General features: G+C 30.7%; 1 protein-coding gene across 2 annotated transcripts in view; it reads left to right on the top strand.

Annotated features, from left to right (window-relative positions):
* Nucleotides 1–15405, top strand: part of LOC126733857 (thyrotropin-releasing hormone receptor) — a 118056-nt gene that overhangs the window by 12330 nt on the left and 90321 nt on the right. For both annotated transcript variants that reach the window (XM_050437278.1, XM_050437277.1), the window contains exons 2-3: nucleotides 372–660; nucleotides 718–928. In XM_050437278.1, the coding sequence (XP_050293235.1) occupies nucleotides 433–660; nucleotides 718–928 (439 nt within the window). In that variant the 5' untranslated portion in view covers nucleotides 372–432. The remainder of the gene's footprint in view (nucleotides 1–371; nucleotides 661–717; nucleotides 929–15405) is intronic.

The raw sequence follows: 15405 nt of genomic DNA, 5'->3' as shown, positions 1-15405 counted from the left end.
ACATCAGTAGGCTTAACTGATCGTGACCTACCTAACTGATAACTATTAATAAACTGAGTAGCATTGGCTCCAAAACCAAGATAACCAAAAAGAGTCAAGAGCATGATTTATTTAGTCAAAGGTTTTGTAGTAGTCCAAAAGTACAAATGCTGTCTGTCACTTTTAAAAGCACCAGATCTTTCTGCATGCATTACGCTCAGCATACTCACGAATTTCTCAAATAAATTTCCTAAACTTTCTTCTTACGTAAATACGACTGAAATTGTTTTAGGGAACACAGCCACAGCCCTCATATAAGAGTCATAGAAGATCTACTCCTCGACTTAAAAAAAAAAGAGACAACAAAGATAACAATAACTATTTCCTTCCAGATTTTTTACCAAGAATCTCTGCCTTCCGTAAAACAGACTGCGCAAGCCCCATAACGATGACATGATTGCGCACGTCCAGGCGCTGACCACGTCCTTGACCTTGAACGTCAGCGCCATCGTAACGGATGTAAACGCAACTACGACGACTAATTACAACTCGTATACGAGCGTCACACCGGATATTCTCAGCAATCTCAGCGCGGGCAGCTACAATAATACCAACGGCAGCTACAATGGAAGCGCCGATTTTAATCTGGTTTTTCCTGGATATATTAGGACAACTTCTATGGTAAATATGATGACATTCCAAGTAATAATTTTTTATTAATTTATATGTTGCTTATAGGTGTTTTGCATATTGATAATGTGTCTGGGAGTAATCGGGAACGTGATGGTGCCAATAGTGATATTTAAAACGAAAGACATGCGTAACAGCACGAATATTTTTCTGGTGAATTTGAGCGTTGCTGATTTGATGGTGTTGCTGGTATGTACGCCGACGGTTTTGGTTGAGGTCAACACTAGACCTGAGACGTGGGTGCTTGGAAGGGAAATGTGTAAGTATCCGTAATTTTTTGTAATAGTTGGACAATTGTAACAATTTTGGATGAATTTTACATTCTGAATTAATCCTTACAAACCTGAGATGAATCAGGTAAAAAAAATATCATGCTAAGTTATTGATAAGTTTTCACTAGTATATTAGGGATATGAACTATAAAAAAAATATTATTTTCAATGTTGCAATTTTTTACAGATAAATTGTATAAAATTATTTTCCAATGATCTGTGGACTTAACACCTTTGGGGGGTGAATGCACCAAAAAAATATGAGCAATAACATATTAAACAATTATTCAATTGCGCTATTTAATGAGTTAAAGACTGATACACATGAAAATCAATTTAACATATAATTCCTTTCAGCGTAAATCTGTGATCATGAAGCTCGACTTTACAATCAGCTTTTTTCATAAAAATTTTAAAATTAAAATTGATTTAAGATTCACCTAGTTCAACAACTTTAAGGATCTGTGATCAAATATTTACGGTTTTCATAAAAATCATATTTCTCAAGATCGAAGTCATAGAACTAGCTAATATCAATCTAAAATAATGATTTGTTGTAATATATACACGACTGCCCAATTTCTTTCTTAATGCATTAATATGCAAGAGAAAATTAATGAAAAGCGTATTTCTTAAGACAGAAGTCATAGGACTGCCTAGTATTAATCTTACTCTTTTACAAAGAAATTTAATTTTTGGGAAAAGTTGGCATGAATTATAAAATGATCATAAATATAATATAAATCGTATAGATTTCTTTATGTAGATGATGCAAATATTGCTGTTCTTCTGGGCAGTTGATCACTTTTGTCAAACCCAATTGCCTTGTAGATATTTTTCAGTTTTTGCAAAAGTAATGAAGATCTTAAAGGCAGTTAAAGACTTAAATGCAACTGTCTGAAAAACAAATTGAATTTTTGTGATGAATAGGCAGGAATTTCATAGAAACTCTATGGATTTTTTTCATGAAGATGATGCAAATATTGCTTTTCATCCACACAGTTGATCACCCTTGGCAAACCCATGTGCCTGGAAGATACTTTTTAATCTTTAGGAAAAAATAATGAAGACCTTAGAGGCAGTTAATAACTTAAATTTCTGCTGGATAAGTATCCATTCAATTCTACCCAACTGCCTGAAAGACAAATTCAATTTTAATGAAAAATTGGCAGGAATTTCATAGAAATTATACGGATTTTCTCATGTAGATGATGCAACTATTATTTTTCTTCCAGGCAGTTGAACTGCCCTAGCAAATTCAACTATCTGAAAGATTTTTTCAAATTTTTTAGAAAAATAATAAAGACATTAAAAGGAAAATAGTTCAAGTAGAACTAGAGAAGTTTCTAGTCAATTACACCAAAAATGTAGAGACCAAGACATAGAAATCATATGGATTTCTTCATGTATATGATGAAAATATTGTTTTTCTTCCACGTAATTAAACGCCCCTGGCAAACCAACTGACTTTTTAGATCAGTCACAGAATATCTATAATAAAAAAATCCATTTAAGGAAAACTAAATTGCGTCGAATCAATTTTCAAAGAATTATGGGCTTAAGACCCTTTCACCCTCAAGGGTTGGCCTGTTGGACAATGGGGTAAACCAAAGGAAAAATATTAAGAGCAATAAAAACTTATGTATTTAATATAATATAATTATAAAATAAAAAAGTTTCTCACATCTTATAATGTGAATTGTTGCAATATATACACGACTACCCAATTTCTTTCTTGCCGCGTTAATATGCAATGCCAGTCATCTCTTTTCTGGTTCAATTTGGGTCGAATTCTAATTAAAAAAAGGGAACAGGAGAAACGCTATTGTTCTCCTTTGCACTTGTCACTTGTTATTACTAGTGAATACATTGATTTTCACACTCAGGACCGCAATTGACCATACCTGTATATTGCCGTTAGATTAATACGAGCCTTATTAGATCTTTCTTGAGCATGGCACACTGAAATATCTTTGTTGGAAAAATTGATTCAATTGCCGGTTGAAAATTGAGAAATGAATTCAAATGATTGGAATAAATGAGAAATTACTTCCTGGTAGTTGAGAAATCAAATTTTTCACTGCTTGGAAAAAACGAGAAATGAGCTCAACTATCTAAATGTAATGAAAAATGGATTTAACTGCCTGGAATAAATGAGAAATAATCTCAATTGGTTGTAATAGATGAGAAACTACTTCCACGCAGGTGATATAGGAAATTTTACTGTTTTGTCAAATAAAATCTTAGTCTGTATTTAAATTAAGTGGGTGATGGAAGGGTTTGAAGAATCCGGGGCCGTTAATATTCATGAAATAAGAGAAAATGATAAGTAGTGCATTTCATATATTTACATCATAACAGTCATAAGTTTGGATTGTTATAACAGTAAATCATAACAATCCAAAATAAATAAAAGAAAATTTGATTAAAGGAAAATAATGAAAAGTTTTATAATATGAAGAATTACTAGTGACATATAATTTTATTTTCAGTATCCACAAAAACCCTTTTATGCACCTAAAATCTGGATTATTGTCAAAGCTATCTTGAGGTATATGCTCCCAAGAAACTAATACATATGTCTATTTATAATATTGACAAACAAAAATGCTCAAAGCCGAAATCACATTCAATAAATTATATTGATTACTTGCACTTCCCTTAACTTAAGAGCATCATCGGATTTACAAAAATATCGAAACCAATGTAACAAAAATAAAATATTGGCTCTAGTTGAAACGAGTCTTATCTACATCCGATGATGTTCTTTAATTGAGCGAAACCCGTGTAATCAACCTGATAAATTGGTTTGTGATTTTGACCTTTTTGGTTTCTAGTTCTATCTAATCACTATTTCTATGAATTATATTAAAATAGATAAAGTTTTTTAATCTATCATTACACAAAAATTATTGTAAAGTTTTTATTTCTTCTCTCTTTTTTTCCCTTATAGAACTTATCGCTGTAAATATCCTACAACACAATGTCCTGGATACATTCTTAGAAGCAGGTGTATGGCTCATTTAGACAACTAATATTTACAACTCGCCTGTGACTAAAATCTTTATTAAGCCTCGTTTTTAGTTTTTTTGCCGTTTTAGTCAAGCGTAATGAGACATACGCAACATCTCTTCAGTTTGATTATGTTGGTCGAGTGCCAATATTTCAAATTTATATGTACGCGACAACGTTTAAAAGCGACGATTAAATATCCACGTTTTTGTTTTAATGTCGTTTGTCTTTTTTATTTTGACACCTGTATGGACACTGTTAATACTGTGTAGAAATAAAATTGTTTTTAAAACCTAAACACCCATCAAGTAAGTCGACAGTCGACACAATATTTTGCACATCATATTTAAATCCCAAAATTATCAATATTAAAGACAAGTACAAAAAGTTTAATTTCCATTACTCACATGCTAATTTATTGTTAATCACCGAGATAAATCTTTACATGGAAAAAGTGATTTTTTTTCCAAATTCTCACTATATACTCAATCCGTTATCGGCATTAGACAAATTGAAAATTTAAATGCAAAAAACTTGTTCGGCGACCGGTATGCAAATAAATACAACAATTAACAACCACAGTTTATTATACGCCTTTGACAGATAACATTACCGCCGTATTTGCATTCTCTCTGCCCCGGTAATTGTTTTGTTAATGTTAATATTTTGATTATTATGAAACTAGAACAGTTGATATTACTCATAAGTTAATAAAAAAAAATATAGAGTTTGACACATGTTGATATTTTTCTGGCCTTTATATGAAAATCAATAGGGGATCCGACGTGATTTTATTAATGGCCTTTTTAATGATTAATGGCCTATGGGGGGTTAAGGTTCAAGTTGGCCTTTATCAAACTTTTGGGATGTTTTAATAAACCGCCCAGTCGTGAGTAAGGATCAACTTAAGTGAGAGAAGTAATCCCAGATTACCATTTGAATCAGTGAAAGGTTTTCGTTATTTTCAGGCTAGATTTTGTTGCCAATTTAATTTTTAGTTTATTTATCCATATTTTTGGCATATACTCTGCTCAAACTGGCTCAATATTAAAAATACATTTTTCATTTCATATGTTTCTATTTATCTATATTTACCTAAGGAATAACTGAATATAAAAGAGAGCTAAATAAAATAAAATTATAAAAACAAAATTTTAAATAAATTACTAAGAACAAGAATAACTAATACAATTTTAAGAAAAGTACTATTTCCATATAATCCAGAACATAATTATGAAACGAAATAATGATGTATAGAAAGATCGAAAAAGTTCCCAGCCAAGTAAGTGCCAGGGAATGCCGTTGCTTAACCCTATTTTAACAAATTAAAATAAGTTATATAACTAGCATTGTAGTATTTGCAGTGTTTGAGTATGCTTGTAATGTTTTTTAAATGTTTTGTATGTATGTAATGTTTTTTAAAAATTCAGAAGATTTTATTAATAAAATCGTTCACAAAGAATAAAAAAGATTTTTTTATACAAATTCTTTTAGAGTTAAAATCACTATTATTACTAATAAATGAAAAATAGAATTACGCAAAAGATTATTTCCAATTTCTTAAAAAAATAATAAAATGATATCACGTGCCTGGAATAGAATTAAAAATTACTGCAAATGCATTTCAAGATAATTATGACAAATAATTTTCAATTTCTAGAAGATATAAAAATGATGCCCAATGTATGAAGTAAAAGAAAAAATTGCTTCTAGAAGTTTCCATAATTACCCTGAAACTCAAAATTGCTTTTACTATCTAGAAGATGGTTTAAAAAATATTCTTCCAGGCATACATTTTTTTAACTCAAAAATTACTTTAAATGCACTATTACAAAATCACTTACTACTGTAGTCACTTGTTACTGTAGAAAACTGGAAGATGCAAAAAAGATGTTCCTAATTTCTCAAAGACATAAAGTCTTCTCTTAAAGCCTGGAAAAAGTTTATTCAATTCCTAAAAGACGAAAATAATATCCAAACAAAACATAAGAAGGATAAACGAAATCTTTGCATTTTATCTAAATAGGCTCCGAACTCAAAGGAATCCGTCTGTCGATTTATTGTTCTATTGTCACCATCATTGAACTCAACGGATAAAAAAAACATTCTTCCAATGAGTAAAAAATATCATGCAGAAGCAAAAAAATAACCAGTCAAAAGAAGAGAGAAAAACAACAGCTATAGCATAGCCAGCAGGAATAAACTTGAATGAATCATAACACCACCACAAGTTTTAGGAAGTCGAAGCTAAAGAAAACAGAGATTTCACACAGAACTGAAAGACATGTTTTAGAAACTTCGAAAAACAATTTTATAAGCGACACCCAATCTTACTAATTTCTAAGACTACTGGAGCTCTATATAGTCAAACGAAGCTTACTATAAGATGAAGTATGATGTAAGAATATATAACAAATATCCAACAATGAGTATTGCATATTTGAGAAATGCTTGTGAATGAGTTTGCAGCATAGGAAGTTTCTCAGACCATCAGAAATCGCTTATACATTTTCGGCTCGAGATATCTTCCAATATGCTTTTCAAGTTTGGCTCATTGTTTTACAGAAGCTCTAGATGCTTTTACAAGGTTTCCTAATTTTTTTTTTAAGGAGAACATCTATATGCTGCTCAAGAATTATGATCCTAAGATCCCAAGCAACTATATGCCTATCAATTGTATACAAACTTTTTCAGTTCCTTCTCAACAACATATTATATAAGCAGTGTACTTCCAACAATATTCTAAGAACAAATATATTTTATCCAAAGGTTAGCTGCGTACAAGCCCCAACCCTCTTTGATGCAGTGAGAGATAAAAGTGCAGAGCAAAGAGAAATCTCAATGTATGCTACTTTGATTCTCGCAAGGCCTTTGATTCTGTTATTTGTAACTGGCTACTGAAAATACTGGAAATCTATCCAAGAGGCCCAAAGTAAGAGAGGTGCTACATTACCTTCTAGGCACTTTAAGAAGCAACATTCTTCTCAATAACAGTAACGCGGACAAAGTAATAATTTTCGGAATCTTCCAAGGAGATTTTTTGTTACCGCAATTTTTCTGCCTAGCATTGAGGCCTCTATCGACAATCCTTAAGAATACAAATAGTGGATACAGGCTTAATAAAGTAACAATTACAAGTTATCCCAAGTTGTAGGTTAATGATTTTAAACTTAACGGAGGGTCCGAGCGGACTATGCTTTTTAACTAACACCGCTAAATATTCAGCAGTCACATATGCATGTCATTTGGACTTGTTAAGCGTGCTATTGTAAACATTAAGAAAGGCGCAGTGGAGAACCAAATAGACCAATTTCAGGACATTAAAAATCTCAGCCAGAAGGTACCTATAAATGTTTGGGAATGCCGCAAGACCAACGTATTGACCACGTGCAATTTAAGAGAAATTTTTTCCGAAAAATGTAAGAAAAAAGTAGTTAAAATTTTAAATGCCAAACTTTTCGGTAGAAATCAAATCGGCCCCCTAGGCACTTGATATACCTACCCTGAACTACACTTTCTGGATTTTAAAATACTTCAATACTAATCTAAATGAGCTAGACGGAATGGCACGTTGAATGCTGACCAAGTTTCAATATCTACACACAAATGCATTAACGAAAAGACTTTATCTCCCTCATGTAATTTGTCAAGAAACGGTGAATATCTACAAGTTATTTAGAATCCAAGACGAAAGTTTGACACATCGACTCTTAGAATTCAACGATTGGCAGCCCATGAAGACTCCTATCCAGACCTCTAAGTCTGCAATGCAGATATCTTACATTTAACATAAACTCAGCCTAATAAGAACTGCATGGATAAAGCTCTACATGGTAAGTGCCCAAAAAGTCTACAGTCGAATAACGTTGACAAATCGTTTTCATGGCGTAGAGCTGGTTACCACTTTCCAGAGAACAAGGGTTACTACTCGAACACGAAATCATAAAATCACGAGAAACACTGCCTTCAACTTGAAGTCAAAGATGGATGCAGAAAATGTAATACAGTGGGCGAGTCGATAGACCACATCATTTTAGGTTGCTGACAACTTGCAGACAACTGGCTTTCATAAATGGTCTTCTTGAGACCTGTACAGGGTGTCCTAAATTCGAGGCTGACCATTGAGATCTCGGAAACCGTAAGAGTTACGGAGTCAGTTAAATAAAGGCAAAGTTGCGCAATTTGGGGCTTAATAAAATGACGTTTAAAAAATTTTAAAATTCCGGGTACTTCCGGAGTTATTCAAAAAAAAAACGAAATTTGTCAAAATCAATGTCAAAATTATTTAAAGAGATATCAGAAAACTAAAAACAGTTTTTCATTGCCACTTTTTATGCTCTACAACATGACGAAAAAAAATAAAAAATGAGGTATCGCACTTGAATGTCCGATTACTCCTTGTAGTACTTCCCAAGAACTCAATGGAATTATATCAATGGGATTTGTTAACAAGTTTATCTGGGAAATTATCAACTCTGTTTTATATATGAACCAAAGTTATGAAATACCCTGTATTCCATTGATACATTTTCATTAAATTGGCTTTAAAAAACAATATCAAATAGAGAGTATTCATTTTAAAGGCATTTGAAAATACTTTTTAAAAATAAAAAAATCCAATATGGCGCTCATAAGAAAAAATAAAGTTGATGATGATCGAAAAAAAACGAAACGTCGGATTAATTTTTTTTTGCGTCATGTTGTAGGACATAAAAAGTGGCAATGAAAAACTGTTTTTAGTTCTCCAATGTCTGTTTAAATAAAGTTGGTAGAAGGTAAAAATGACAATTTTTGATTTTCTTCGGATAACTCCAGAAGTATCCGGAATTTTACAATTTTTTAAATGTCATTTTGTTAAGCTCTAAATTGCGCAACTTTGTCTCCATTTAACCGACCCTATAACTCTTACGGTTTCCGAGATTCCAATGGTCACCCTCGAATTTGGGACACCACCCTGTACAGTATTTTATAAATACGAGCACAGATTTAACTAGCTAACGCAAGTTAGCTTGCGTTACTAGCTAACTTGCTTAGCTAAATTGCTAACTAGCTTGCGTTAGCTAGTTAAATCTGTGATACGAGCCATAAGCAGTTTTAGAAACGTCTTCAATGGTGCTATACTGGGATCGACTCATAACGACGGATAGGCTGCCTATACAACATATCTGCCTCAGTCATTACCGACTAAAACAGGAAAACTGGCCATCACCGTAGCAGTGCCATTAACTCACAACCTCAGCAAAACTGAAATGGAACAAATTACAAAATATGAAAAATCTAGCAATTAAACAAAGTCTCTACAATTCCACTTGTTTTCCAATTCACAAGTGATGTTATTTCGCCTGTGACAGCAGCGTTCCATGCACTTTTAATCTAAATAGTGTTGTATCTTAACACCAATTTAATTTATAATAATTAAATAGTTCATAGGCATTTTTCATATTTTCATTTTTCATTCATATTTTCGTTAAAGTTGCATTACTTTTGTCCGATAGTATATGTAAATGTTGAGCAGAAACAGAAATCTTTAAAGGTGGTAACCTACTCTAATTAAAAAAAGAGAAATTTGAACCTTTAAATAAATACAACGTAAATATATGTTTTTGTCTGCTGATCAGAAACTTTTTATATTATTTTTTAAATAATTTTTCATTTAAAGCTTTACATTTTAGTGATAATGAGATTAAAAATTTAATGCTGAAACATAACAGTTCGATGCTAAGGCATTGTAATTATATTGCAATTTCGAATATTTACTAAACGAATTCTATCGCGAAAAACAAATTTATTTTTAATTTTAGAGGTCAAGGATGTGTTAGTGATTATTTTTATTGAAAAAAAAATCCTAAATGAAGCAATTTACTTTCTGTTTTTAACCAATGCAGATTATTAAATATATAGAATATTATGATTATATTTTCTTTATAAGAGTTTATTATATTTATTTATTCTTGAGTTTATTGATGAAGCGACAGCAAGTATTTAGGATTTTTTTTAAATACGTTATTTAATGTAACATCTTAACATAGACCATAAAGAAAATCACAATAATTTAGGTTAGATAACACAAGTAATTCGCTAAGCATTTTGCGCTAAAGTAAATTTTATAATAGAAAGAAATTACTTAAAAATAATAGCGGCAGCTGTACAAAATTTCTAAAAAAGAATTATATTTTTTTGAAGTATAGATCAAAATCTAAAATAATAGCTAAAGTTAGTACAGAATTGGCTATAGGAAGTTTAGTATTATTAATATTAAAATTTAAAATTAGAAAATCATTATTGATTTTAGGTCCAAAATCCATTAGAATCAACTTTGACTGATTTAGTTTAAAATTGTGTTCAGCAGAAATTTCATAAATCAGTTTTAATTCCTGAATGATAATATTTGATGTATTTATATAATAATAATAATAATAATAATAATAATAATAAATGTTTTTTATTTGCAAAAAAAAATAACAAGTACAAAGCAAAAAGTAACAAAAAACCTTTTAATTCCTAATGACACATGGCGCTCAAATTAATATAATAACTTACATTCACCTAAATTAAATATATATTGTATAGGATTCTTGAATCTCCTTAAACGAAATAAAAATTTACACACTAATCAAACAATAAAGAAAAAATTAAAAATAATGTATCCAAAAAGTAAATAAAAAACAAAAAAAAAGAAAGTTTGACTTCTACTTTTAATCACTGCTGACTCACTAAAATTGTCACCATTTTCGAAAGCGCTCATGGATAGCAAAAGCATACCATGCATCGATTCTATTGATTTGCGAGGCAATGTTGTACGAGAAAGATCGTTTAAAAGCTGCGTTTTGTGTCTAGGAATATTGATAGTATTCCTTCGTAAGTTTAAATGGTGAACATCACTTCTAAAATTAATTTGGTTATACAAATATGGAGCTCTATGGTTTTTAAGTTATGGCTTTTTAAAAAAAGAACATTGGAGAATGGAGGTGTTTTTGATTTTGCATATTTATCCATCCAAGTTCCTTAAGCTTATGAGAAGCGTGGTTTTGCCTGCGAATGCCAAAGATAAGGCGTATACATGAGTTTTGGAGGCTTTGAAGTCTGTCCTTATTATCATTATCGAAGCACCAAGCATACACTATATCACAATAATTGCATTGTGAAAGAACTAATGAGTTTTAATATCTGGATCTAAATAATGCTTATGGAGGCATATTAATTTAAGAGCAAGATATATCTTTTTAAGAGCATTGGACACCTGATATTTAAAACGTAGTTCACTTTGGCACTATTGGCATTTTATTATACCTCACTTTGATTTCCATATTTCCATTTAAAATATTCATGTTATTAAAGTTCTCAATAAACATGACAGTTGATTTTGAGGGATTCATTTTTAATAATTGCTCCGAGGAAACATCACAAATCTCTTGCAAATCTTGATTTATTTTATCCTTAGGAATTTTATATTCCCCTGGAAAAATTAAAAATAAAATTGAGTGTCATCCGCGTGCAAATGGTAAGAACAATGTTTTCATTTGAAATACAATCCCGCTGTATATTTAAAAAATACAAGGTCCCGAAATACTTCTCTAAGGCATCCAATTTTGGGTCTCAATCTAATGAGCCAGATAGATTATTATCTATTTTTACTTGCTGAACAAAATCGAATGCCTTTGTGTAAACCAACAAAATCAATGCTGTAATCTTACCATCATCATGAGCCCTTATGATGTCATTAATTACATCAGTCATTGCGATGGCACAACTAAAATCTCTTCTAAACCCCGATTGCTTTGGTGGTATCCACTATTTGGGAAGGTCACTTTTCGTTGCGCACTCATTGATTATACTGTGCTTTTATTTCAAAACGAAGCACACTTAGTAACATAAATATAAAAAAACCAAAAAAAACTTCTTAAAAAAATCACGTAAAATTAGATATACAAAGGGAAGTTTCATTTTATGTTTGAGAAAAAATTAAATCGGTTGACGTATAAGCGAATAGTAAGCAAAAATGTGGGGTACTAAAAGATATTTTATCAACTTAAGGAAGGTCAAATGGTTGCCTCATATTGTTACATATTATTGTAAATGGCAAATCATTTTTCATCTTACTTCGTCAAAAAAATTGATGCAGGTTGAAGCGATTTACCAGTAAAAATGTATGGTAATAAATATCAATAAAGTGTTTATAAACTTGTTGAACAGTTTCCAGGGATGTGAATTGGCGGGCGTATTGCAATTGAATAGCTTGCACAATCGCCAGATTTAACGCCACTAGATTTTTTCTTTTGGGGATATTTAAAAAGCAAATTTTATAAAACCGCACCTGAAAATATTAATGATTTAAAGGATCAAATTACTTGCGAAAGTTTATTGCGGAAAACTTGCCAATGTTCGTGAGGAATTTCAAAACAGACTTCATTATTATCTCGCGAATAACGGAGCATAATAACATAAATTCTGTGAACTGATTAAATAGTTTATTTTTTAAACCCCTTTTTACACAAGCCTTTTTTTGCTCTAATAGACGTAATAGTATAATTCCTAAGTTGTTTGTAATAATCTTATTTAGATGGCTGCTTAAATGCCTTAAAATCTTTGAGTGCCTTTCCTGTCCGTTAGTTTTTCCAAAAGTTTAATTTTCTCTGTTAACCATGGTCATTTTTTTCTTGTGCACATTTATTAAACAGATTCGACAAATTTAAGTTTAATGCAATAATACCTGTTTTTAAAACACTAGCATAAATTTTAAAAGTAAAGTCTATTATAGAACTTGAATTATTGGTTATAAATATTTAGTCCCATAAGGTTTGTCATTCACATAAGTTTTACCTCTACAATGATTTATGACGATTTTAGTATGTTAGCAGATTATGTGACCAAAAAATAAGGGTCCCAGGATTGTTAATTTTGATGTTCAGTCAAAATATAGTTAATATAATATTATATTGTAACGAAATTCGGGAACACACTTTTATTGTCAACGTCAAAAACACTGACCTGACTCGTCTTGACTGTCGTTTAATAGTTTCCAAGGTAAAAACTGACTAAAAAATTAAAACTGAATGAAATGTCACGAAGCGCGTCCTTTTTAAAGCCCGATAGAACACTTTCGAAATATTTAGAATTATCTTCACTGTTTTTGCCGAAAGAGACTAATAATTTTAGGAGAATACTGACAGTCAAAGCAAGCAAGTATACAATTTCTAGAAAATTAAAACTACAGGGATTTACAATAATATAACCTAAATAACCTAAATTGGGGCCAAAATGGGGCTCTCAAACAAGATGAACTACTTAAAAACTAAACATTATAGATAAAAATAATAAACCAAACGTAAGTAGAACTCTAAATAAACCCTACGAATCAACTTTAACTACAGAATACTAATAAAATAGTATAAGAACTAGGAAAATAATTAACGTATTTACATTTTCATAATAATATTATACTGTATTTCAGCCTATACTATGTTATTAATATAAGCAATATACTGATAATTCGAAGATCATTTAACGTTATATTTTTTACTTTAGATAAAGGTTTACCTACAAACGCCTTCCACTAATTTAGAAATCTTATCGATTCTAGGTCCAAAAACTAATAGGGTCTACTTTGACAGATTTAGTTTAATGGTGTTCAGCAGAAAGTTGATAAATCAATTGTAATTCTTGAGTGGTAATATTTGATCCCTTCAAATATGCTGTTCATATAAGCATTGGTATTCACACCAAGCCTTAGATTTACAGTGATTTAAGAATTTCAATTTGTCAGGAAATTATATCATAAAAAAGAATGATCCCAATATTGTGGATGTTCAGTGAAAATACTGTTAATAATCTGTCTGCAATATCTTTTGATGTCTGTTTGCGAAGTATTAACAAATTAAAGTTAGTAATTGCCTAAAAAATCCATAATTCCCTAATTTAGCCATTAAGACAGATGTGCTTAGTTTCTCATCTTTTGCAGAAATTAGGTTATCAATAACTAATGTCTACCAATGCAAGGAATAGTGTTATTTTCGATGACAAACAAATAAATTTGTTAGTATCAAATTACTAATTCGAAAATCATTTAATATTAGAGGAATTTTACTTTAGATAATGGTTACCCACAAGTCTTTTCACTAATTTGGAAATCTATTTATGTTTTTTTTTACCTTTATAATGCTTATCTTTACTTACACTCTAAATATTTTATCTGGTTAAGATTAATAAATGCCTAATGAAATAACATTTCGTGAGTATAGTAAAAATAAAAAATTTACTTTTTCGAGTGGGCTTATTTTATCACATCCCGTTGCGTAGCTCTTATGATTTCCTGTCCTTTGATATAAAAAAATGTAATATAAAAAAATGTGTTTTTATGCCCGATGAAACCACCTCTCGTACTCTAGCAAGCATAAAAACGTATTGAAAACCCAAAATAAATAGGATCTTTTCAACTGGAAACCATTTCCGAAATGATATAGGTAACTTCCAAATCGATTTCCGAAAGTTTGTTTTTTATTTCAATATATATTTTATCTTAAGTTATATTTGCCAATTTGATTGACGTGCAATTCCTGATGGTTATGCGTAAGGGAAAACCTAAATTATGGTATATTCTATATTTTATGTATCTGTTTACATAATAAAAACCCTAAAGACCAATATAGCACTAAAGGTTACATGTTTAGCTACTTTTTATTATTGGTGTTTTTTCGAAAGATAATATTATGCACCCTTCTACCGATTATCGTTAAAAATAATGTTTATTAATGTAGTATAACCAGATTATCTGCCGTCCTATTTTCACTATAGTTTGACATTATGGTCGTTATATGTTACAAATATTGCATATTATCGTTAGTTTATTGTTATTGCCAAGAGGTGGGGCCAATATTTTTGGGGAATTTTTGGTGTTATGTTAATTGGTTTTTCTAGTCTAATTCATTTACTAGCCATAAAAGGAGATTATATAATTTATGATTATATTCATGGGCTTTTTGAGGAATCTTGTAAATGATTAGATTAATAGAGCCAATTGATTCAAATAAAGCCTAAAAGAATCTTAAGCGACACAAGTCATTTGATAAAAAATTCCCAAATGAAGCCGTTTACGAAGATCATAAAAACAAATTCCAAAGCGATGCAATTTTTATTTTTCGTTTCTTCTGTGTTACTATTTACTATAACGATTCGTCTTAATCGGTTTTGAAAGCCTTATAAGTCGAGCAATGCAGTTGCGAGTTGGGTTTTACAAAAATGGCGAAGAAAGTTTTTTTTTCTTGGTATTATATTGAAAGAATTGATAGTGAAGTAGATATTTTGTCTACGTACGATTGTATAATAGAAGAACATCGAAGAATTTTTACAACAAATATTTCAAAATGAATAATAGACTGATGAGATCCAATATGAATCGAAACTATAAATGAAAAAATGATTTTAAGTAACATGTAGGATATTTCTGGTCTAGCAG

Source organism: Anthonomus grandis, chromosome 3, assembly GCF_022605725.1.
Source record: "Anthonomus grandis grandis chromosome 3, icAntGran1.3, whole genome shotgun sequence".
NCBI lineage: Eukaryota > Metazoa > Arthropoda > Insecta > Coleoptera > Curculionidae > Anthonomus > Anthonomus grandis.
Note: the sequence above shows the minus strand (reverse complement) of the source record. Positions and strands in the feature narration are given on the sequence as shown.